General features: G+C 43.8%; 1 protein-coding gene across 1 annotated transcript in view; it reads right to left on the bottom strand.

The window, feature by feature from the left end:
* Positions 1-13,137: 13,137 nt before the first annotated feature.
* Positions 13,138-26,030, bottom strand: part of LOC146189305 (fatty acid synthase-like) — a 51,446-nt gene continuing 38,553 nt past the window's right edge. Inside the window, exons 9-14 of the mRNA XM_084605231.1 lie at positions 23,031-23,220; positions 21,131-21,360; positions 20,026-20,229; positions 18,286-18,558; positions 17,047-17,149; positions 13,138-13,391 (exon numbers count right to left, since the gene is read on the bottom strand). Of these exons, the coding sequence (XP_084461357.1) occupies positions 13,138-13,391; positions 17,047-17,149; positions 18,286-18,558; positions 20,026-20,229; positions 21,131-21,360; positions 23,031-23,220 (1,254 nt within the window). The remainder of the gene's footprint in view (positions 13,392-17,046; positions 17,150-18,285; positions 18,559-20,025; positions 20,230-21,130; positions 21,361-23,030; positions 23,221-26,030) is intronic.

Below are 26,030 nucleotides of genomic sequence, written 5' to 3'. Positions count from 1 at the left end.
AGCGGCACGTTTGTACGAAGATGCGCATCCTGATTAACGTGTGCCCTCTCGCTGCACATTCATTACAGTTTTCAGTCGTTCTGCGAGAACATGGTCTGTGCATCCTAAACATTAGAGACGTGGAAGAGTTGTGAGTCAAGAATTTGAAACTGGCGTCTTGGCATATGTGAGCATCAATCCACAGGCCAGCGTGAGAGAAATCGCCTTAGCATTGGGATGTAGTTTCCCGTTTGTTTGGAGAGTTCGCAAAAAGTACTACATGTAACCTTACAAGGTATGCGTGCACCAAGCAGTTGGAGGGTCTGATTTTGAGAGTGTGTTGTCCTAAACTTGGTACGTAAATTAAAATTTATCTTGCAAATCCATTGCAACTGGAACTATATCTTCAAGGATTTCGCAGTGCTCTTTCAAGGCGCATTACCCTGTAAACAAAATATGGAAAGGCAATGTTGGTTTCAAATGCTTGTGGTGTGTAACGCACGCGGAAGCTCTTTATGCTTGGTACTATATATATATATAAATATAGTGTGTGTGTGTGTGTGTGTGTTAGTGTGTGTGTGTGTGTGTGTGTGTGTGTGTGTGTGTGTGTGTGTGTGTGTGTGTGTGTGTGTGTGTGTGTGTGTGTGTGTGTGTGTGTGTGTGTGTGTGTGTGTGTGTGTGTGTGTGTGTGTGTGTGTGTGTGTGTGTGTGTGTGTGTGTGTGTGTGTGTGTGTGTGTGTGTGTGTGTGTGTGTGTGTGTGTGTGTGTGTGTGTGTGTGTGTGTGTGTGTGTGTGTGTGTGTGTGTGTGTGTGTGTGTGTGTGTGTGTGTGTGTGTGTGTGTGTGTGTGTGTGTGTGTGTGTGTGTGTGTGTGTGTGTGTGTGTGTGTGTGTGTGTGTGTGTGTGTGTGTGTGTGTGTTTATGAGTAGCCTTAGCAGCCGACGCACCTCAGACTTCTACAAATCGTATTCTGGTTACAAATTTGGAAATAATCTTTGTTCCTAACAAACAAAGGCACTGCAACACAGTAAAAAAACTTGTCCTCAACTAAAACGACAAAGTGCTCTAACTTTTTTGCTGTATCTTTTGCTTCTGGCACAGTACAAACTTGCAGTAGTCGGCTGCACTACGTTTCGTATCCCCGGCAGTAGGTTAAAGATGAAAATCATCTGAATTTCTCTCGTACAGACAAGACATGTTATTTGTAACAACCCGCACATGAATATAAATCATCTTAAGGGATTGAGATGCAAGTATTCAATCTGTTCCCAGTTCGAAACAATGTGAAATTCGGCTATGCCTTCAGTATCCCAATGTTTCTAAACATTGTGTATTGCTAAGGTATTCTACAGGTATTTCTCAAGGGCTTGTGGCGTAATGAATATAACACTTTATATAAGACAATGGCGTGGCTACTTTTCAAAAGCAGTACCTACTAAGCGAGGGCTACAATTCAGGGCTAAGGACTTCTTGCTACAATAGTGGTGCCCTCCACTTTTACCCTCTCGAATTTCGCTTAATGAGGTGTGGTGTACAGATGGTGTGTACTAGCAATGTATTGAATTGTTGGTGTGCACGCCAAATATGTACCGAAGCCTGAAAGTACGTTGAAAAGTGGAGCCGGTAGAAAGACGTTTGTATTTCAAAGCATTTTGTACAAAGCAAAATCCCAGCGGGGATGGGAACTTTGTGGCTTAGGAGCCCCTCAATATTCGTGCCTTAAAAAAAAAACAGGAACGTGTTTTCCTGTAGGAAACCGCAATGCATGATCACGAAGGTTAACCATTAAAACCTGAAAACTTTTATCACAAATAGCTGGTGCTGACATTCACCGCATCAGCCGATGAGCGCGGCCTGTGTCTGAATACTATCACAAAAACCAATTTCGTGGGTAGTTTTCGAACTATTTATACCATTACCTTCGAGGATAGCACGTCTTATATCAAATTTTTCAACACATTACAATAAAGAATGGAATTTTCAGCCTCCATTACGAAAAATGAATCTTCCTAATTACTTCTTCAGTCATTCCTACGCAGGTACCAGCACCGGCGCATTTTGGTGGCCATCGCAGAGCATGGCCTGACTGCCCACCACGTCCGCAGAAGAAAAGCGGTTCATCCTAGCGTGGGTGAAAGCGAGGGAACTGAAGCCTTTCAACTCTACTTCGTAATTTACCTTATTGGCTGCACCATATCCATCGCAGCTCTTTTAGGGGAGCTGCTGAAACAACTGTACACGGAGCGGCGAAGAAGAGTGCAATGTCAGCCATATTGTGATGTCCAACTTCATACACAGCCTCGGTATGCTTATCCGCGTTGAAATGCATACTGATGCATAATAATTAAACACGCACTGAAGACCCTAACTCGATAACTAGTGTCCGAACTGGAACCTTTGTTACACAAGATAGAGTAAGCATGTTTTCACAAAGCCCTCTTCTCTCTTATATGTATGAAATTCCACGTTACACTTGAGGTAACAAAAGACTTTCTATATCGGTCTCTGGATGACAAATACCTTCCCACTAAATTCTGGAGCGAGTTATGTAGCACAGACCTTTGTTGCACTCACAATACACAATATTTACACGAGAACAATGAGCCGTAGTTGACTCTGGGTAACATGACTAACATTATTTCAATTATTTTAATGTTCCGTCGTGCTGCAGCCGGTTAGGTGCTGGATCCACAGTATTGATATTTTCGCAATGCCTCACACTGGCTTCCATAAGGTATTCTCTAACTGTTCCCTGAGTCAATATCTTTGTGATAAACCGCCATCCTAATTCTCGATGCACAATGGAGGCCCCACACCATTGCGAGATTATAAGGAATACAGGTTAAAGCAGGTTAAAGTTTTTTTCAATACATAGGGACTTCACAAGTGATGTGTTGTGGATGGACATGTCCTACTGTACATGTGTGGTGGTGGTTAGTAGTGTGTGACTATGTGACTATGTGGTGAGCTTTGTAACTCCAGCGTGGTATGAATTTCTGGGCAAAGCAGAGGTGTGGAGAAACAAGACAGTGTAGAATTGATGACTGCCATGCTTGGACGATGTTTATGTTCTGCGAGGAAGGAAGTGCCAATATCCCCTTGGCAAAGAAGAGGAAGATGAGAAAATGTGCTTGAGTGTAGAAGAAGAGGAGTGGTGAAGAGGAAGTGTTTTCAGATCCTTATTACAGTTGGTAGTGTGCGCGTGTGGTATATCTCTTCTCGTGTGTTTGTGTTTGTTGCGCCACATTTCTGAATATTCGCAAAATAGGTGATAGCGACTTTTCTAATATTGTCACACAGATTCATATCAATGCTAAGAAGGGCTCAGTAGATGTTGTTGCAATTTCACACAGCCGTGATGGGCTTGGCAATAGTAGCGTGCTCTTGCGCCTGGGCCTGGAAAGGAGATCTTTTCGTTCCATCGCCGTTACGACACCCAGTCGTGGTTGCGGATCGGAAAAACAGTCATTTCAACCGTCTCATATGTACATTCTATTTTTGTGTTGGTGTGTTCATTGCTGTGTTTTCGTTTGGACAATGTGATGTGTGTGAGACTGCACTTCTGTTTATACTGTGTTGGATGTGCGTTCTGCACGTGGCATAATTTCTGAGCGGTTCAGTGCTGTGTACTCGTGGAGAGTGGGGGTGAAACTTTTTTGGAAACCAGCACCGGGGTAAAACTGCAATTAGCGTGTTCAGAAATGTTTTTTCACTCACTCTGTCCAAGCAAATGTGCAGTTTTCGCACAAAGAGCTACACAAGCACATAAAAAATGTTGAACCGCACATTCTTCAAACACATCAAGTTGTAAATGTTAACTTTTTCATTCTGTACACTGCTTGGACAATTATATATGAATAATGGCATGACCTTGTTTTTCTGTGTGTCTAGCTTTGGAACTTATGCGCGTGTTATTGCAGCAATAAATGTTGATAATCTGTGAAAGAAGTCGTCGTTGTCTCTTTATGATGTACTATCGCATTAGCGCTCAGTTCATTTGCGTTCTTTTGCTTTATTTGGTAGCCCTAAAAAGAAACTAAAACCATTAGCGTTCAATCATTAGCGAAATGTGAGCGTCTGACGGCGAATTACAGGCCTTTAATTCACTGACATATGTAACAAAATATGCTCTAACCCCGCTTGCTTCGTTTGATGAGCCAGCATCTGATATCTGCTGTCAGAAAATCTCTAACCACTTTCATATCATAAGATTCTAGAGGACGACAAGGATGATATATGTATATAATTGTTTCTGTACATTTGTGATGCTGTATTAGACAATAAATGCCTTTAACAATGGGTCATGGGACTAGGCGAACTGACGAGACATCTTTAAGCCCTTGGTTCCTTTTCGGGTTGTTTTGTTCCTTGGAAAATAAGAAATTGAATTGAAGTGATTTGAATTGATTGGGACAGGCCCTTGTTTTTTGAACAAAGTAGCTCAAGATTGGTTCCTTTTCGGGATGTTTTGCTTCTGAGAAAATAAGGAATTGAATTGAAGCGAGTTGAATTGATTGGACAGGCCCTTGTTTTTTGAAAAATGCAGCTCAAGAAGTTTGAAACAAGGAACGCAGTAACGTACGACAGCTCCTGTCCTCTTAATTCGAAAGCTTTAATGACTCATAGGTGCACGCAGAAGCTGGTCAGCAGAGGTGTCGCGCTTTCGAGAGCGAGAGTTAAAAATAAATTAATGAGCCTGTCTCCACCGGGTATCGAACTCCATTCTTTGGATTTCAGCGACGCTTTACCCAATGCGCCACTCCTCGGATTTTTTTTCCTTATTGCCTGGCTTGGAACAAGGCATAACAACAAAGGAAACTTCGATAAAAACATGAAAAAAGTCACGCAAGGCAATTTACATGAATGAACGTCATGATCACCCAGATAAATGAAGGGGAAATGAGGGTGCTCGTTATAATACATAAAGGAAAGAAGCCAACAGTCGGCGTGGCTAAGGAAAGCATTGGGAATTGTACTTTATGTGTGTGTGTTTTTTTACTTCGGTAATCACATAAAATATTAATGTAATCTGTATAGAATAAAGATAATTAAACACAAAGTAGAAGGAAAAACAACGTGCCCATGGTGGCAACCGAACCCACGACCACCAAATATCGCGTTTGTTGCTCATCCAACTGAGCTACATCGGCCGCTGTCCCACCTGCTACTTTCCTGGGTATTAATGTTGCCTGTATGCGAACCGTGAGACTGTTCACCAGCGCCACCCTCAACCATAGCGGCACCGCTATGGGTTCGGTGGCTTCGGGAACGTGGGATCGATTCGCACCATCGGCACGTTGTTTTTCCTTCTACTTTGTGTTTAATTATCTTTCAGCTAAACAGATCACATTACAAATTTATATCATTACTCAAGTAAAAAAATCACACATAAAGTACTATCCCCAATGCTTTCCTTGGCCTCGCCGACTGTTGGCTTCTTTCCTTCATGTATTATAACGAGCACCCTCATTTCCCCTTCATTTATCTGCTTGTAGCTTACGGGGGTCTCGGTTCTGGCAGTCTTGAAGCCATAGGTAGCGTAAGAGGGTTCTAGCACAGCTTTCGCCCTCGCTCTTGATCACGTTCTACGTGACGCTGGCGGTAAGACAGGACGTTCCACGTCCACCGCTATGGTTGAGGGTTGCGGTGGTGAACACTCTCAAGGTTCGTATACCGACAACGTTAATACCCAAGAAAGTATCAGGTGGGACAGCGGCCGATATAGGTCACATACTTCGAACATCATCAATCAAAGGGGTTGCGAGCTTCAAGTTGCTGAAACGCAGGTACTCTAAATTAGAGGGAACTTTCTTCGTGGGAGTGTAGGACGTATCTGGGTAATTTCTAAGGTGGACCAGAGGCATGCGGTCATGCAAAATTCAGTTTGGGACTGGAATATTGCAGTTGTGTAAGATTGTGAGCGTCATGACAGCTTCACATCCTTGTATGTGGGGCCATAGTGCGATGTGAGCCTCCAAGGTCCTAAAACAATGAGTATGGGCTTTCCATAAATGGTTTTTTTTATGTAGGAAATCACCAGGGTTTGAGAGAAATTAGGGTGTACTTGCCGCCGCCAGAGCGTTGCTACCCTAGGGTTCCTTCTTCTCACTCCCTGATGTGTCGAACTTTCCAAGCAATTTTAAATCCATCCAGGCAGTCGTTCTACAGAACATGCGCATATGACGATAAAAGTTGTTCGGTCGGGTCAAGGCAATCGATAAAGCAGAATATTGCAATATACGATGATTAAAAGATGTCATTTAATCATTCAGTAAATCTTCACGTCAGCGAGGCAGATCACTTCTAATCCGAATTTGAATTTAGTGGCCACAAAGCACATTTCTTTTATTTTTTTATATATTGATCATATGCTGATGAATAAATTTGATCCAATCAGGAAGGGTGCGTTATAAAAGAAACTACAAAAAACTGCGACTCTAGACAGCATTGATATTGAAAAAGCAAGCACTAAAAGAAATAAAAGGAACAATGAATACTTACACGAAACTAAATGGGGTGTATTCACTTATCAAAAGACAGTAGACGAAGAGATAGAATACGGAAAGTCAGCAACATGCCATATTACAGATAGTCTCGACTAAGGACGCAGTCAGTAATAGGGAACGAGCAGTTGGGAATTATGAGGCAGTGCATTTAAATACATATGGTGTGGTCTGCCAGGATATTAATGTTTCAGTCACTGTAAAATAGCCAACGTGAAAAGAGTGCGAGGCAATCCTGAGCAGCTTGAACCTGGAGGAGCAGCGAACCCTTTTGAAAGAGGGAAAGCAATGACATCAGCTGGCGGAATTAGGGAATAACGATGTGATTAATCTTCCCACTAACTCCCCCTTTTGTTCCCTTGTCAATAAAGACATCATTCTCGTCTTCATAAAATCTAGAGGCGCAAGCTGTGCACTATAGAAGGTGAGGGGGTAGGCGTGGAGACGACAGAAGAGTGCTCGCTAAAAAACGAAAACGAAAAAGGCTCTGCGCTCTTGAGGGATTCTTAGTAGTAATTCTAACGATTTAAAGTAGCATGAAAAACGCTGACTTTCACTAACGAAAACCCCAGTCCTAAACATTTTATGTATTTAGATACACATCTCAAATTAGGTAGGAACTTTGTACGTTAGACCAACGCCCCAAGTGTTATCTTGGGCCTTATTATTCAGTACTATAAAAATAATGAAAACAGGCATCGTGAACATGATATCCTGCGAATGTGAAATTCTACATTATCAGTGAGAACAATCGTTTAAACCGCTCAGCATATGACACCGCGCTAAAAAGGAAATACCCTTCTCTCTCGGAGTGCGATGCGCATAGATACAAAACGAAAACAATTTCTCGCTACACAGCGAATGAAAAAAATGATACGGGGATTCTAGCCTGCATTGAATTTATATGTATCCTTCTGGTTGACTATTTGCAGCACTTTCGAGCTATTGCGTACGCAAGTACCGTACGAACCGGAAACTAGAGTGCAGTCTATTGCTAAGTAGGGGATTGTAGTCTATTGCTCGCATGATTAAGGAAATAAAAAGATCCACTCCTCTTGTTTTCCGGCGCGGATACGAAAGATTGCCATTGCATTGTTTCCGCTGGGTTCCATATGAGGTGGGCTCGGGTGTACGGGCACCACCTTATGCGAAATCCACTGTAGATCGTAGGAACGCATGTGCTCGTTTCGCTAAAGAAAAAGAAACTTTAAATCTACTCCAGGACACCGTCTCTCTGCACGGGACCCTATCATACAGGAGGACGTTTCATGTATTCATTTATCTTCCTCCAGGACTCATAGCTAGACTCCGGATGGCGACAACAGGTGTAGCTATTAAGTGTTAGTGGGGATTATATGGACACTTAGTTCTTTAAAAGAATTAAGTACCACTACAGTGGAGCATAGCAGAAAAATTTCGCGAGGTTAAAGCCACCTTTACCTAACAACGACAACAACAATGACAACACTATGTACCGATTTTTGCCGCATAAAAGAGCCATTCTGGGCTTTCTTTATCGACTCTTCAAAGTCTTGTTTCTTGTTTTCTAATTTTCTTTTTCGAGGTGAGTGTGATGATCACAATATTTGAATAAACAGTTAGAACACAGATGTGCGCAATCGTTTCACCATAGCCACAGTCCTCACTTTGTGACTGCCTACAGTTTGAGCATGAGCATGCTTTCCTGGCCTCTACTCTCCGCCGCTAGGAAGCTCGTCCTCTTACAGATGGTAAGGTTCTGGGCCCTTGGACGACACCTCTATTAGATAGGAAAGCAGCGCAGGCGCTCCTTGTGAATTCTAATGGACTCGGGATTGAGTTCTACACTTTTGAATTGCGCCCTCTACCCACTTCTACTGCAGATCTCTGCAGATGTGACAGATTCCTTGGCCTCCTTCTTTCCTTTTTCTTCTTTTGTTCTCTTCACCACGAGCAGGGCATCCTACAGGGAATCAATCGCCTAGTTAACCTCTCTGCATTTTTATTTTTTCCCTCTCTCTCTCTTTACAACGCATATACAGTATATTACGTTCATTTTAGCTATGAAAAATGCTCTTCTGTAGGAAAAAATTATGAGCGGTGTTTTCTTGACATGCTAAGTGGTTTCATATAATTGCTTTGCAGTATTGGAATATTAGCTGCCCTTGATTGCTTCCGGCAAATGTAAGTGCAATTTTATATTACAGAAATTATCACGGTTCTGTGGAGTGATCGAACGAATGCTAATACATAAACAGCTGCACTGTCCATATACAGTTTTTTTTTTATATATTTTCGTGCGTGCACGGCTTCATTTGGCTGCATTGTATAGAGTGTTGCACAATCAGAGGCGCGATGTAGACTGCTTCTCCCAGCTAACCTGCGGAATCCTCGCAGTTCAAATTTTACACAGAAATGGTATTTTGTTGCTGGGTAATTTTTAATACCAAATTTGTTTGGGCTACTTGCCTGATTCGATCAAAAGAAGTCAGATGTTCTCATCTTATGTGGCGGCGACGACGCCAGACGAGCCGCTGCCCCAGCGATGGTACTGGTGGCGCCACCTCATGCTGCTTATAACAACTCAAACCTTCTGCCAGAAACGTTCGCCCCCTCTTTTCCTGCTACAGAGTTGTTGTAGCAGCATGAGGTGGCGCCACCAGTACCATCGCTGGGGCAGCGGCTCGTCTGGCGTCGTCGCCGCCGCATAAGATGGGAACATTTGACTTCTTTTGATCGAATCAGGCAAGTACCCCCAACAAATTTCGTATTAAAAAATACTAGCGACAAAATGCCCCGTCTGTGCAAAAGTTTAACTGCGAGGATTCCATGGTTTAGCTGGGAGAAGCATTCTACATTGCGCCTCTAATTGTGCAATGCGCTGTATATGGGCATTCTCACGTCTGCAGAGACCTGTCTCTGTATGAGTTTAATAATTGCAACAGAAAGACAATATTGAGTGATAATGCTGCAGAATTTATGTCAGCTGTACAGGACGTTGGAGCTAAAATTGTACTCGAGTGCTCTTTTGCTTATTTTATATCTGTTTGGTCCTCAAAAATCAGATCTAGTATCTAAATGTCATGGCTGAAAATACTCAAAAAGAGATTTCAGGCACCGGTACCTTTCGGGTGTGTTGCGGCGCAAGTACTTAGGAACACCTAGATTAGTACAAGTGTTCTTTGATCATCATTGTAACGCAAAGAATCAATCTTGTGGCGCGCTATAGCTGAAGGCAAAAAAAAACGAAATTCCAAGGATATTTTTGTTTCTGATATCACGTTTTTTATCTTCGTTTCGAATAATAAACGTGTAGGATAATTTTTCTAGGAATCAATTGATCTCGTTTTTTTCTTTGGTTTCCCGAGTTCAAGTGAAGAGCGCTTTGTTGACATTACCAACAATCAATATTTCGGGGAAATGTTTTGCAGCGAAAGCCACCTAGCCATTTGAGGTCAAGGTTATCGTGGGCTGCTATTAGACCTTCAAAAAGCGTGAACACCAACTCATATATGCTATGTATGTGTGTGTATCCCTTATTTTGTCCTAGTCTTCTTTGCGCTCCGTTTTCTAAAATGCAAACGCACCAACTCGCCCGATTCAGCATTCATATATGCGGGTGGGGTATTCACAGATTAGTGTGACAGATACTGTGTTTTTCCTTTCCTATAAACCAACACACAATTTCAACGGATGCTTGCCATTGATCTTCAATGGGCAGGTGGACAAAGTGTGCCTATAAATATACCGTGCCTTCCGTTGCCATGAACAGCCGGCCAATTGACGGTCAAACAAGTGCTGTGACCTTCACCTAAATAAGTGCAGTTGTAGATGAGGTGCCATAACCTTCCATTAGGCAGCGTTTTCTCCCTCTTTCCACTTTCACTACCATCTTCCTCCCTGTCCTTACAGCGCACTTCTGATACCCCCAGAAAAAGCGTCACAGATTCTGACGCTTTCCTGTCCAGTATTACATAGAAAAAGTGCAGAGAGCCGGTATTGGTGGACACATTTTTTTTATTCAAGATGTTTGTCATCAGGCATAGTGAAAAAGGGAGGAGCTGCACACAGCGGTAACTTCCACAGTGCTGTGTGGGATGCATCGGTGTATTTTATGCACCATTGAGGTAAATGCGCGGCGACGGCGAAGCAGTGGAGAGATTGTCGGAGTCGACAGTAAGACCAAGTAGAAATAGTCTGTAAATGATGGAGCTGAAGCACCAGTTTGCGTTCTCTGCTTGTCTCATGCTGGTCAATGAGTTAATATATGAAGCTGAACATACTCTTGCAGGACGGATATGGGTGTAACACGAGGGAGTAGGTTATGGAACGCATAGCCTTACGATTGATAGATTCAAAGGAGTCCAACTGTCGATTGGTGAGGCTGTAAAATTATGTCTGGTAGGCTACCCATGGCTGATGGATGGAGTGCACAAGATGACGAGAAGTATCAGATTGCGGTCCACCTAAGCGCATTGCTATGCGACGAATCAGACCTAGTGTAGCCTGAGTAGATTTACATTATCGTTTAGCCAAGGAGTTTTAGTCCCTGATGTATGAAGAAGAACTATACTACGAGCACTTTTCACTTGATGAATTGGAACATTACCTACCGTAAAAGTAAAATGGGCCTCTTTCCGTAAGCCAGGTTGTTTTCGATAAGTGGGAAAATATTTTACACGATAGGGTCAGACCCAAATTGGGGAGTCGAGATGTGAGCCACCCTAAGTTTGCGGGAGCGCCGTCTTTTGTACCGACATATCTGGATGAAAGGACCACAAGGCTGTGTCCTCGGTTTACGCGAGGCATACGCATACGAGACCAAACGGCAAGAAAAATTATTGAGCCAGTAAACATCGCAAATGGTAAAGAAACATGTGTAAGCAGCACTTCCCTAATACTTCATGCTAACACAAGGGCCTTTTTGGAAGGAAGAGGGTGACATTTTATGTCACACGATGGATCTGGTGGTCCACATGCTATGACTCTCTGTGTATATAAAGATATGCTTCATGACTAAAGTCTCAGTTGTCAGTTCAGCGCAATGTGTGTTTTTCTTTATATCTCTCCGTGTTTCTATCATTGTTTCAGACTATAAACTCTTCGCTACTCCATATACCAGACGAATAGTTTGTGCCTCACTGAAAGCTGTGAAATAATTTGTGCCTCACCCTTTCCTAGATTGCATATTGTCGCCGTCTGCAAAGTCGGATTAAATCGCACATGCCACGGTAGGTTGGAGCTGAATAACCTCCAGCTAACGCTGCTAGCAGACTGCAGAGTCGAGATATGCAAGTCATCTTCCTGCATCCATGGAGAAGGAAGGAAAGGGGAGAGAGGAGGAGACAGGTGGCTTACTTGCTCGGGAAGTTGCAATGGAGCCCAGTGCCTCTAATTGGCAGTGCCTGTATTTCTTGTTTATTCATTATTGTGAACGCTCTTTGCCTTTCGGTCCTCGTTGCTTTTCCTCGCTGTCCTATATGCCTTTGCGCACCACGTACCCAGATATATTTGTATTCCTCCTTCTTTGTTATCTTTTCGATTTGCAGGGGGAGATCCGTAATCAGTGGCTAACAACTTAAAACATTATCAGGCTTTTCATAAATCCGATGAAAGCAAAGCAGGTTGCGCATCCTTGGTCTCCACGAGCAATAAAAATTGCAAGACACTGCGTAAGAGCAGTAATGGCGAAAGCCACTCTACAGGACTCTTTTACGAGCTGCATTGTCATCGCAACTATCATATTTATCACTACTTACATGGCCATTCTCACCACTGATTCAGTACCACGAACATCATTGTCGCTGCCCCGAGCATCAGTATAATTGTCAACGAAGGGCACCATCATTGTCATCAACACTATCATCGTTATCATCATCGCTAACTACATCGCCATTGTCATCGCTACTGTCATCGCCATGCTAGGCAGGGGGAATAACGATCATTTTCTTAGAAGCCCGGCGCGGAGTAGTTGTCCGCGCGCTCTTCTGGGGATTGGACGGCTAGTAATTCGATTCCCGTATTAGGCAAAATTTTTTTAAAGTGTGAGGGCATGCGGATACTTTGGTCGATACACGCTCCTGACACACTTGGCGGGCACTGTCGTCCACATCACATCACTCAATATCGTTTACTTGCACAATACCGTCAGCTTTCAACCGAGATTTGCAGCGCTGCACTACAAGCCCTCCACCTATCATGAGCATGAGGAGATTATATACTGCCATTTTGTATTGTATTTGCCATATTTATTAAAGGAATAATGATGAATAACCGTGCAAATGGACAGCCTTGTCTAAGTGCACCTTCTTTAGCCATTATATTAACCGAGACCTTTTCACGATGAGACAGGCTGTGAATCAAAAGAGCTTATGTTTGTAATTACAGCCCCCTTGCTCTTAAAAGCTTTTTGGCCGGCGTTTACAGTGGACATTTTTACTGTAAATGAGACGTGACCTAGGTATTTATTCTACCAAACATGTTTGTATCTCGCGCTTCAAATTAAACGATAAACTTCAATTGTTTTTTCTCTATTATTTTGCTGCTTTGCAAAGTGTACTTTTGACGGCAAGAGAGGTTATTACATATGCAGTGCATGTACGGCTAAAAATTACCCGCTCTCGAAAGGCGTCCGAGTGCGTCGCTATGAAGGCTACCAAGATATGATGCACACTCTCTCAAGCGAAGCGCCATGCCGGGCGATGTTCTTGGGACCAGAACTGGTCCCACCATTTTCGGGCAGTCTGGCGGATGCCACAGCGGCTGCTGATCTCAAGTGAAGCGCCGATGGTGCAGTGCCGAACTTCTTGCATGCAAAGAACGACCCCGCAGAATCGCTCAATGGCATGCGAAACTTCGACACCCATCCCTGAGTCCATGCCGAGGTCGAAGAGACTTGTGGTGGGGTTTATTGTGGACGGGTCCTCGAAACCTGCGGTACATTGAGTGATAAGGTTCATTTACTAAATTTTATTTATTTATTTATTTATTTAGTAATACTGCAGGCCAATTTTTTGGTCCGAGCAAGAGGGGCTACTCACATTCACAAACAAAAAAAGGCACAGAAAAGCGTATAAAATGTAACAAGAAATGCATATAATGCACAAAAAAGAACTGCAAATGAAACTTCAACATCGCTAACTTGCACAAAAATGATTTTGCAATGAAATTCCGCAAAATCATCTTTTGCTCTGGATTTAAGCAAACGTATATACGCGCTAGACAAAATCCTTATCAGTGTAGCGGACATCCTAACTGCCAGTAAGTCTGTTTTTGTGGAATATCCTTTTCTTAGCGAGACCATTTAATGAAAATTCAAGTGCAAGCCTGATATCCAGTGCAATATTTATGTCTTTTATATAGTTATTTCAGCATCTACAAATTTATTTTATTGAAAAACGCCACTTTAAGGTCAGGTGAAAGGTAGCAGACAGTAAACAGGAAGTATCAGCATCTGAGCACATTATACAGGCTCTTAACCTTTTACATCCATGTTAGGAGGACGACCTGTCAATAGCTTCTGTCTGTACATTAGTGTACAAAGGGAAGCACGTTGACCATTCAGTTCTTTTATTTCCTCAGAGTGTTTGATAGGTTAGTAGACCCGATTCTCCAGACATTCTGCAGTCGGCGTTATCAGTCAAACCGTGAGCGCTGATAATATGAGGTAAAATTCACGAGCATACTTATAGCAGTTGTTTGCCCGCAAGTGATAGAGCCTGGTGCTGACTGCTTGACTGCTTCGGTTACTTCACAACATCGCCTAATATAACTGATTTCGGATGAGCTGCCAACTCGATTACGTTTTTGAGACGGAAAGGTGCGATCGAAGAAAGTCTTCGAGATGGTGTGACTACGTGTCAGAGAGGATACTTCAGGGTGTTACAGACAGCATTGTCGGGTTGGTTAAACCTGTCTGTTTTTCTGTTTTGCGGTATAACAAATAATGTAGTCGTATAGAACTTTATGGTCTTAGTTTGAGCGAGTTGTTAGAGGCACGATTTTTTGAATTATCGGTTAAGAGAACACTAAACTGACCGCATGGTAATGATACTGAGGGAGATTCGCGGACGGCAGTCATCGACGTGTACGAATTGTACTCAAAACTTTTATCCTAAATATCTATGGTTTTTGCTCATTGTCCACATGTTTTCTTTCACTTATCCCAAAAAATATCTGGTTCTTCTTTTTTCTTTGTTCCGTTGCGTCTTTTTTGGCCCTTTAGGGATGGCACAAAGCATTTGAAGATTGTGGCAGTGACCAGCTTAACAAATCAGTGAACGAACTTTGGTGATTCCTAGCAATTTTTTCCTATTTTCACCGCCTTGTTTCCGGACTGGCTGATGTCGCCTACCCTGTGTCATGTATTTTCCTCAAGGTCGTAGCTTTCAAGTTGACCGCTCAGTGTGATTCTTCATTTCGCAATCTAAAATTTCTTATTACGTCGGGACCTATACTGCGCCTCTCTGTTCTTTTCTCCACAAAACCAACACCAAAGCTGGTGCCTCAGCACTGGAGCTGTGCTCTTACTGCGCCATGTCTGCGATCAGCATGTGATAGCTTATGCCAGTCGTAGGTTAGGAGAGTCTGAACGGAACTACACAGTCGCTGAACAAGAGTGCCTTTCAGTCGTTTTTGCAGTGTAGCGATTTCGTTGGTACATGTATGGAAATACTTTTACTATTGTTATGGACCATAATTCGCTGTGTTGGCTAGTAAACCACCGGGACCCATTACGCCGGATTGACATGACCCATGACGCGGCATTGCGCCTACAAGAGTCTAACTTGAATGTGGAGTACAAAAGCGGCCGTGAACGCCCGACTCTCCCAACAACATGGTTGCTATGGCAAGACTTTTAGGCCCCTGTTTGATGCCGATAGTGCTTCACCATATGCCTGTTTTTGTGCTCGGTCGGCCTTCTTTAAGAAAGGAATGTCACCCTAGGAGTTGCACGCTTTCTTCTCGTCGTGCCGGAGAATCTCCGCATTTGTTCATGCAATCATGCACGACGACGCTGCTCTGGTAAGTTGTATGTTGCTCACACACTTTACAGCAGACAAATTTTATTGACCAAAGATGCGCCAAGAAATTATGCCTTATGTGGCCGGTTTGCAGAGTGCCAGCGGCAGACCTCCCTATAACTTCGGCCAACACAGCTGAACTCTGTAGCACTTCCTAACAAATCCTTTCAGGAAGTGGGCATCGACCTCTCGAACTTCTTCCCATGGTCTTCCAGTGGTAACCGATGGATAGTCGTTTGTGTTTAACACCTCACCTAATATTCTAAATCAGCTGCAATGCGTTCAGCAACTGCTTCCGATCTGTCGCTATTCCTTTTGCGATTTCTCGTTCTCTGGTACAGCCCTCCTCGCGTCCTTAACTGTGACTGTGGACGCCAATTTTCAGCTGCTGCCAATGACGAACAAATAGTTTTTGACATCAACATCACACCTTTCTCAGACAAAAGGGCTCATAAAACGCACCAAACCGCAATCTTACCCCTGTGTTGGATATGTGCGTTTATTCTGATCATAAGAACTAGGATTACATCCTCCCTTCCATTAGATGGGAGTCAATGGTGGGGAGCATGCAGCCCTAGGCTGCAGCTTGTTTTCCCTCATTTAGTTTTCCATGCACCATTGCTGCCTTGATATCATCCTTCCTTACTCCCTCGACGATAAGCCGTCTATCAACGCCACTCTTTGTCGAGCTGGTGAAGCTCCGCCGTCTTGCCCGCTTACGCATACTGGACTCCAAGACGGGCTTCAAGGAACGTTACGACAACTGAAGCTGGCATGTCGGTAATGTATCCGGTGATGTATTGAGGACGTCGACGTCGCTACGCAAGTGTGGCTTATACCTGAAACTCCTGTCCTACTATAGCAGCAATTTTGTTATTCTAGACTGCCTAAGTGACGTAAACTGTTTGATATCATGCTGCAGTGAAAAAGGCCGATGCTCCCCCGAGACTGGGGTGGTACATGTCGCTCGGCTAAAACCATCCCATTCTAAAAGCCTATTTAGTTCCCTGAGTGCTTCATCCTGCGAAGATGGAAGTGTTACGTACTTTGGGTCCTCTCAAAGGGACTGAAGAAGAAGCAGGAAATCAAAAGAATAAGCAGCAGTTGACGAGCCTTGGTGAACCTATTTTTTCCTTTCTCTCTAACTAAAGTCTCATCTACGTACTCAGTACGTTACAGCATCTATAATATAATTTTCATCACTCTGTTTGAACCTATGAAATAGAGTAGGAAGAGTAATTCGTAGTATACATCAAAATCACTATAGCTATATCTAGTCTGGTTCATTATGCAGCAACTAAAGAGACGCCAGATTTCTGTAGGCGTCTGATTAAAGTGAATGGGGACGCCACTACTAATAAACGATCTTCCTTATATTTGATAAAATGTCCTTTTTGGTAACAGTGTTCTCAGTGTCATGAAGGGGTGGCGATCCTTCGATACACACACTCTTTGTAGTCATGCTGCCTTTAAACTCTACCAAGTTTTCTAAAAAGAAGGATGTAGACTCTTCTCCTTTTTTATGAATTTATCAGCGCTGAAGCTGCAAGAAAAAGTACTGACCAAGAATGCGTGCCACTGTATAGACGAGGACGTCCTGGTGATTGCGTTCCGAGGAAGAATCGTCTTCTTCTTCTTGCAATACTGTATGGATTGCCGTGTCATTCTGATAGAAAAAAAGAACATTACATGTAACAACTAAAATGTGTTTACAAAAAGCTTCGTTTGAATTACCATGATGGTTAGAACACTTACTTGAGATTCAACACTGTCGCGTTCATAAAAGGCTGGACAAGCTAAACCGATGCATGCCACATTGATGAAGCATCATTATATCGTTATTTTGTGCACATACGACGCAGAAATCATTCGCAGGGTTTGAAAAGTATTTCGAGTGACTAGATTTTTAACATGTGCTTAAGCCCTCTATCAACCACACTAACACGAAATATTTGCGTGTCTCGAAGGAAACGACATTAATTTATATCATCTATGTATTTAATATTTTCCTCCATTAGTAATTCTTTGTGCGCCTGTAGACAGTTCTTCTTTTCTTTTGTATCTTCACCCTTTCGGATGTCTACATTCGATGAGTATGATATAAACGTTCTCTTGCGAGAAAGCGCTTGTGTTGTCGCCTTCTCAGCAGTTTGAGCTCTTTGAGATCGTTTGCAATCAGGGGCAAATTTTCCGAGCAGAGTTGGTCATCGGGTTACATGATGAAAACAGATGAAACAAAAACATGATTCTCTAAGGCAAACTTCGGCAATCACTTGTTCTTATCTTTGACTTCTTATTCGTTGCGCTGTCATGTAGCTCATTTACTTGACAATAACTACTTTCTTCGTTTTATACGTACACATACACATACAAATACGTAAACTCTTTGCTTAGGCGCGCAGGTCACACTGAAGGGACTTTTCGGTATTGTGGTACCAAAAGAATGCAAGCACAGGGGTTGAGTAGAAAAGCTCTCATCATTTGTTCAGCAAATAAACTAATCGCGACAGGCAGTGTTTACCAGACGAGAAGAGTAACAGAATATGCTGAAAAAAGCCACTAAAAATGCAGTTTATTTATCTCAATTTAAAATGTATTGAAATGACAATTGCAATTGTTTTCGTTTTGAAATTCTTTAGCTTCCATTTCATAACCTATCTGCTAAGCACCAACTCAATGCCACGTCTCGCCCCGGAAGTCAAAATGATCAGGACGAAAAAATATCTTATTAGAAAACCGTCGAATTCTATTTTTAATTGCGTTCTTAAAAGGCCCAGCTTTATATGTGTCGGCAATTCTTACAAAAAGGTCGCGTCCCTCCGCCAAGGTTATGCATTCTTTCCACGCAACGACGTTCCAGCTCTGTGTGTGGTCCCAGGCGACCAGGTGTCCGATGCTGGGCGTCCCTCGAGGCACGGGCCACGGGACTTGCGGGTAAAGAGGTGATATATCCATCTGAACACCCAGGGTGTGCAGCTTCCCCAGTGAGCTCAGGAAGAAGGAGAGGTTGTCCGTACTTCGCTTCATGAGACCGACGAAACTAGCCTTAGGGCCAACACCACGCCGTAGGACAGACTGCAAAGAGCGAGGTGTAATATTTAACACTTCAGGTAAGATGCGTGATCATAAGCAATAATAAATGATCAATCCCTTCAATTTTTTGCATCACTTTATTATAACTCTCCGCCTTTATAAAGAACCGAAAGCCGACTATCAATATTTATCATCAGCAGCGCCAATCACATCATGAGTGACCGGCACAGCTTTTTCAAGAGCGGATACGACGTGCCTTCTTACGAGTTGAGTGGAAAATGCTATAGCAGCTTAATGGACCCAGCCAGATGCCAAACACATTTGTCTAAGAAGGCTCGATCATACATGGAAATTTTATTTTCCGCGTAATATAATGCGCCATCAGGCATGCTTGCTACATAGACTTCGTTTAAACGTGGCTTTCACGCGCAAGTACTTAAAATTATTTGGACAGATGAACTCGCCGGATTGTTCAACTTGTGGCAACCATGAGACTGTGGACCATATATTATTGGTGTGCCCAGCATATGTGTGCGAACGAAGTGTGCTAGCCGCTTCCTTGAAGCGTTTGGACAAAGGGCCTCTGTCGGAGGAACTGCTGCGGGGCACTTGGCAGGACAAGGGGAAGGGCGTCAAGGCAGTGTGTGCTCTTTGCCGTTTTTTTGTGCGCCAGTGGACGTGATTCGCGCTTGTAAAGCAAGGTACTGTGTCTGTAATATATTTCATATGCCTTCTCCCACATCGTCACCCATCATGATCTTCTTTGTTCTGCCTTCCCCTTCCCCAATGTAGAGTAGCAGGCCAGATTTGAATTATTCCAGCCAACCTCTCTGCCTTTTCCTTTCGATAAATATATCTATCTATGAGTGACTAGTGATATGAAGGTAGAAGAACGAAAGGGGCAAAATGTTGGTTAAGACTTTGGATTTTTCGCGCGAATATTTCAGATGACTAGCATTGTCGCCTCATGCATGTTATGTCTATGTTCGTGGCGTACCATCAGCAGCGCCTACCAATCGTTGCGGTGATAGCAATTTCAAAACAGTTTTAACATTGATTAAGCCTATGGCGTAAACAAATGGAAGCTTCATATGTACTGAAACAATAAAATAGCGCAGAATAATGTATGTGTAAAATAAATTTTAAAACGTGCTCTACCACAAATTGATATATATAGAATTTTGTTACGTGTAAATGTATTTTGCTTTAGAGATTTACTGCAAACCTTGATTTTGTGTTAAAAGCTACTTTATACCAGAAATAGCTTAACATATATTTCTGAATTGCTCTGCTCCTCAATATCCGACGTGCGATGAATCACTAAACTTATTTACAGGAATATCACAATTAATACTAATAAGACGCCATTTACACATTACTGTCGATGTGGTTAACAAAATGTTAGGTGCATTCGTGACTAAAACAAGGTATACGACAGGCATGCTTATACAATCTGTCTGAACTCGAATGAATCACTCGAATCTCGTCTCATATTCAAGTGGCTCCTACCTGTAGAAGGCAGTGGGGCGAAATTTCAACTACGATTGCGTCACGTGGCACATGTTGCAGTGCCTCAAAGAATAGCACTGGATTCAGGAAGTTGTTGACGAAGTAGTCCACTGAGCACTGTTGCGCGGTAGGCTCATTCCACCGACTCTCCGGCACCGATGAGCTGATCCATCGCTTGCTGCGATGCTTCACCTCTGGAAGCACCTGCGGCACGGTTACAAAAGAATTGTGCATTTGGAGCAGGTACCGATAACGCACTGCTTATGGGCTTGCATTATATCCCCAAATTCCTACTTCCACGTGATTGTTGCTGTGCGTGGGTTAGAAATTATTCCATGTAATTAAACAAGCCATACTTTCTTATTTTGAGCACGAAGCTGTATTATTTCCCCCGTAGCCGCACTCGAAGGTTTGCACAAATGAATCTTAAGTCGTATTTATCTCTTGCTTGCGACTGAACTTATTCTAAGCGGTGATTTTTCGTGTAAGTTACAAGCGTAAAATGAACCGCAAGTTCAACACACAGGGGGACGCGAATGCATATTAAACAAATTTGATTTCCAGAATATTCTGGTCGTGCACTTTATCATCGTGGAAGGACTTCGTGCTACCAAAAGGATGCTAGCTACCGCCACTCTTCGTCCTGGCACTCCAGTCATGCCATAGCCTTTGTGGGCGAAGAGCATTTCTCTAGCGAAAATTAAGCAGCCTGGGCGTACGCGGCCGCTTAGCTATTCCAGGGGCTAATAAAAATATTTTGAAAACCTTCTACAGTTGTCGCATGCACTCGTAATGCCCAATCGACGCAATCATTCTGGAAATAGTTACTCAAGCAAGTATGTGGCATTTTCGATTCTGAGAGCTAACAATTTATTCCAGATATTACATAATTTCATTTGGAGACCATTCCTCGTTGTAGCATGATGTGCTTTTTGAGATATAGGATGAAGAAATCTGCATCTCAATCCAGTTAAACAAAGGCAGTCATGAAAACACCAGCCTTTGAATGCGTTCAAGCATAAGGCTGCCGATCTCAAGGTATATACAACTGTTTCCATAGTTGCGTATTCAGATGGGCAGAGCCCAGATATTTAGGTTTAAATACCTTTTCGTACTCTTCCCTTAAAGCTTGTGCCACGCTGCTTATCTGCGTGCTGTGGAATGTAATGTTCATGCTGTCCACCTTCCGGGCGAACAAGTTCTCAGCTGTGAGCTCATTCACCAGCTTGTTGACGGCCTGGGCTGCTCCGGAGACCGTGACCGAGTCTACTGAGTTGTGACATGCAGGTTGCACGCCTGGGGAACAACGTTTGTGAGCTTCTTCCCATGTGAGCCCTGTAATAAAGCCATCATGTTTAGGCGTACGTAGGTTAAAGACAAGGCCGCGTATCGCGCCCTAAGACATACGCTGCAGTTGAGCATTTTTATGTGGCGATAAATAATTTCCGGTATGCACATAAATCTGCTGAGGGGAACTAAAGTGAAAGCACTGGTGTTTATTTCAGGCCGCTGGGTGGATTCGCCTGACATTAGGTTAGCGAACCTCTGCCGCACTCATCGAAATGGCTTGTTTATTGGCTAATCACCTAGGTAATTGAAACGAGCAGCGCACATAGCCTTTTTTGAAGACAATGTTAACTGCACAGCTCGACAGTGTGTTGCAGCGAGAGCGGGATCAATACGAGAATGTTTACTATACAGCGTGCGTGTGGGTTGCAGTTTTACACGAGCTGTGATCGACTGCAGCGATTGCCTGCTTGCCCTGGTGCGTACGGCTTCGAAACCCAGTCCGGCAATGTTTTTTTTTTTTGCGGCTCAGCTGTGGCGACGCACAAATTTTAGAGTTGCACGAGCAGTCCCTAGGTCCTGCACGCTCCGTCCACTTGCCAACGCCCCTCATAAACAAAGAACTGCTGTTGCCCCCCATTAATAAATTTCCTCACTAGACTAAGGAAAGTGCGTAGTTGGCCGAAATGATGATTCGGACCTGCTTGATTAAATAAAGGGGTGCGTTCCAGTTGCCGTGTGTTATTTAGCTACTCCAACGTTAAATATCTTTAATTTTAACAATAGTGCGAAGTTTCAGACACATATGTATGTTGAGCAAAACATTTGCACAAATAATGTGCATATAATCTGAAATTTTAAAGAAGGAAAAAGTTTTTTTCATTCAGCAGCACCACGTCTTGCATACATGTCAATGTCCGTGACTTCATGTGGATATCACTGTTTCATAATCTGCGACGAAGCAATGTGGTCCGGTGTCGTTTCGTGGGATTTAATGTCCCAAAACAACTCAGGCTGTGATAGATGCCGTATTGGAGGGCTGCGAAAATTCAACCACCTGGCGTTCTTAACATGCTCTGGCATCACACATTAGACAGGCTCTTTGCTTTCCATCTTTAACAAAAACGGCTCCTGGCCGCTGTTCGATCCCTTGCCCTCCGCTATAGAAACCGAGTGCCGTAAGCACTGACCCAGCCTTGCAGCACGTGATTGATGATGATGGTAAGCTCTTTATTTAGTCCCAAAATAGGGAAGCCAGCTGAAAGACTGGCTGCACTGCTTAGAGGAGGTCAGCAGGTTTGCATTGGGACTATGCGGCTTCCAATGCACGCAAAATGAGCTGGCGCTGTTGGGCGAGCTCGGTGGTACGCAGAAGCGACATCCACGCATCCACTTTAGCTGAACTGTCTGCGTTGTGTCGTGTGCATCTCCACATCATGTGAATGTATGTGGCCGGTTGTGAGCAGGGTTTGCACGTAGGCGCAATATGATGTGGCAAAATCTCGTTATATAGCCATCAGTATATATTGCCCCCATGAACGGCCGGGATAGTTCCCGGTCTACAGGGGGGCATAGACAGCGTTCAAGCCGATAATTAACGTGATCGAGCGATTAGCATTGGAGCGGTCAAATGACAAAGCTTACTGTAACCTGCTATTTCTCGTTTGACTTGGTGCGACCGCGCAATAAAGAACAAAACCTAAAAGAAGCGAACTCACCAACAGCGGCCATAGCCCCCTCGGGAAGGGTAACGAGCTCCAAACAGCGACCTCGCCAGTAAGCAAGCAATACTGTCTGCTCGGCGGTGAGGCAACCATCGGCGTATGCGCAGCCGATCTCCCCGAACGAGTGGCCGACGAATCCATCAGGCTGGACGCCCATAGCTTGGAGTACTTCAACCAATGCAATCTGCAAGCATGGGAAAAAAACTGGTTGAGTTAAGCTTCGCGCATTAGCACGTCGTGAACTAACACCTATTTGCCACCAAAAAGTCTAGATCGTCAGAAGACCGCGGCCCTGCCTTCGTGGGTGCCTACATTTAAGAAGAAAATGGAGGCAGCTGCTGTGAATTCTCTATCCCTCTGTTTCCCACAACAACAATGCAGCGTATCCAGCAGTGGCATGTTACCGCGACGCGGCTCCTCAAGTGGCTCGAGTACGGGTTCAACCCACGGACTTATAGACATGGGTGCGAACGAATGCCCCCTTTCTCGCACATTCATGGCTTGTATTGCGTCTCCATTCTCTCGATGCCACGCTGGTGACAACAGGCCCCCAGTAACGAGCAAGAAAGCGTGCACCGACGTGCGGCAACATGGTTGCTGAGAGATGGGTCCGTTCGAGACGTTTTTGATTAAACAAACAGTTTCAAAAATAAGAAACCAGAAGCCAGGTGCACGCACGGGCATCGAAATGGGTGTTTTGCTGCTATGCTATGTAGGTTATATTCGCCGGGCTTGTTACTTTCGGCCGGTCACTACAGAAACACTGTGTCGTTGTACGAGTACACAGAAATAGGTTGGAGTTTAGCTAAGTTGTGCACGTGTCCTCGTCCTGTGTTTTCGTCTACAGAGGCGAACGCCAGCACATCATCATCATCATCATCATCATCAGCCTGACTATACCCACTGCAGGGTGAAGGCCTCTCCCATATTTCTCCCCTTAACCCGGTTCTGTGCTAGCTGCATCCACTTGACCCCTGCGAACTTCTTAACCTCATCCGCCCACCTAGATTTCTGCTGCCCCATGCTGCGCTTTCCTTCCCTTGGAGTCCAGTTTGTTACCCTAAGCGACCATCGGTTATTTTCTCTTCGCACTACATGTCCTGCCCATGTCCATTTCTTCTTCTTAATTTCGGCTAGAATGTCGGTAACGTGAGATATTTCTATGACCCACTCTGCACGCTTCCTATCTCTTAATGTTACCCCTACCATTTTTCGTTCCATAGCCCTCTGAGTTGTCCTCAACTTAAGTAGAACCCTCTTGGTTAGCCTCCATGTTTCAGCCTCTTAGGTGAGTACAGGTAAGACGCAACTGTTGTACGCTTTCTTCTTGAGCGATACCGGTAAGCTGCAAGTCATAATCTGCGAGTGCTTGCCAAATGCGCTCCATCCCATCCCGCCGGCACAATGTATAGGTAAACAAAGTTCTAAAAGCTGCTAGGTGGTATAGCCGCTGCCAGGAAGTCATCAATCTGTCCAGGGAATACCGGACTTAGTAGGGACGACGCGAGATGGGGCGGGGGGAACACACTGCGTGTACATCTCCAAAACTCTCCCCCTTGTCTTTGTTGCGGCTGTATGTTGACGGTAGAAGTACACTTGGCAATTGGGTGATGGCTCCGTGCTTTTTCTGTAGCCTTCCGAATCATGGAGTGGTACAGGGGTTGAGAGGTTGACTGTTAAGCCTGACAAGTGCCTGGGGCGGACCTTTGGCGTAACGGAACCGATATACTTTCCCCTGAAACGCTATTTCGATAGGCGGGGTGGTGTATGTTATATTTTGGCACACGTTAAAGGCCCCCACTGCTTGTTCAAGGTGACTCTCTTAAAACTAAAGTGATTCGGGTTCGCGCTGAATCAAATGCTTTTATCTTTGCGTCGGTGGTCACCCTTTCTTCTCTCTGCTTCATATATATCGTTTTAGAATACAATGTAGCCTTGCGGCTATTGTCAAATCCAGATTTTATCATTTTATATCTGCTGCTGCCACGAAAGTGGCAATTATTAGAGTAAGGTTTTAAGATTGCTGTGTTGACATTGCTGTGTGTGTTATTGTTGGAATTTTCAACTATTATTCTGAAAATTTAGGCTCGTGCAAATATGAACAAATAGCTACTCTCCATTATACAAAAAGTACCCACCTTGATAATTATTTTAGAGAAACGCTTCGTACACTTCCTCCTCTGGATAAATCCCTCAATACCGCAAATATAGGCCTTATTCTGCACATACACCTTAATACACTCCTTATTCCTTCACGATCTTTTCTTTATCGTATCAAATATTTCCCTGCATGCCCAATTTTGGCTGTGCTTTATGCTAACATTGAACATTGCACATTTTCCTGCCTCCTCTTGAGTTTACTATTAGCCACACAATCCATCCCGGATACTGAACTCAAAAGCGCTCGCTAATGTTTTAACATATGGGTAATTTGACATATAAACTATGCCAAGAAGTGAGCTCCTGTGTAATAAGGAAGCATCCAGGCACTTAAACCTAGGACATGTTTCCAGCCGTGATGTCCTGCACGCCGGCGTACTAGCAGCAGCCTTTCGGCTCGGGCGCGATACCCCCACTCTTCCGCACGCCTGGCGTATCCCGCGCCGTGCGCAACAATAATCGGAGAGCACCCCCAGGTGCCGCTTCGTGCACATAAGCACATGCTCTACATATCTGGCAAATACAATTTGGAGGATGTAAGGTCACGAGGCTCGTATATAGCGCCCGTGCGCATGGCTCATGGCGCATATGTGGCCATGGGGTTTAGTTCATATTAGGTTGCTGCGGAAAGTGCTTTCGGAAACACAACTGTTCACCATGAGAGCTTTGATTCTGCTACTGGCGCAGTATGAACAATATAATAACTCATTTAAAACAAGATATACTTCATTTCTTAAATTTCTTTAACGGAGAAGTAGGCTGGGCGAGCAGTGCCACAACACTTCTTGTACCAGGTTGGATAAGGACCCAAGAAAAAGGGCATTGAACTTCCGT

Source organism: Amblyomma maculatum, chromosome 5, assembly GCF_055883805.1.
Source record: "Amblyomma maculatum isolate TAMU_Amacu chromosome 5, ASM5588380v1, whole genome shotgun sequence".
In the NCBI taxonomy this organism is placed as follows: Eukaryota; Metazoa; Arthropoda; class Arachnida; order Ixodida; family Ixodidae; genus Amblyomma; species Amblyomma maculatum.
Note: the sequence above shows the minus strand (reverse complement) of the source record. Positions and strands in the feature narration are given on the sequence as shown.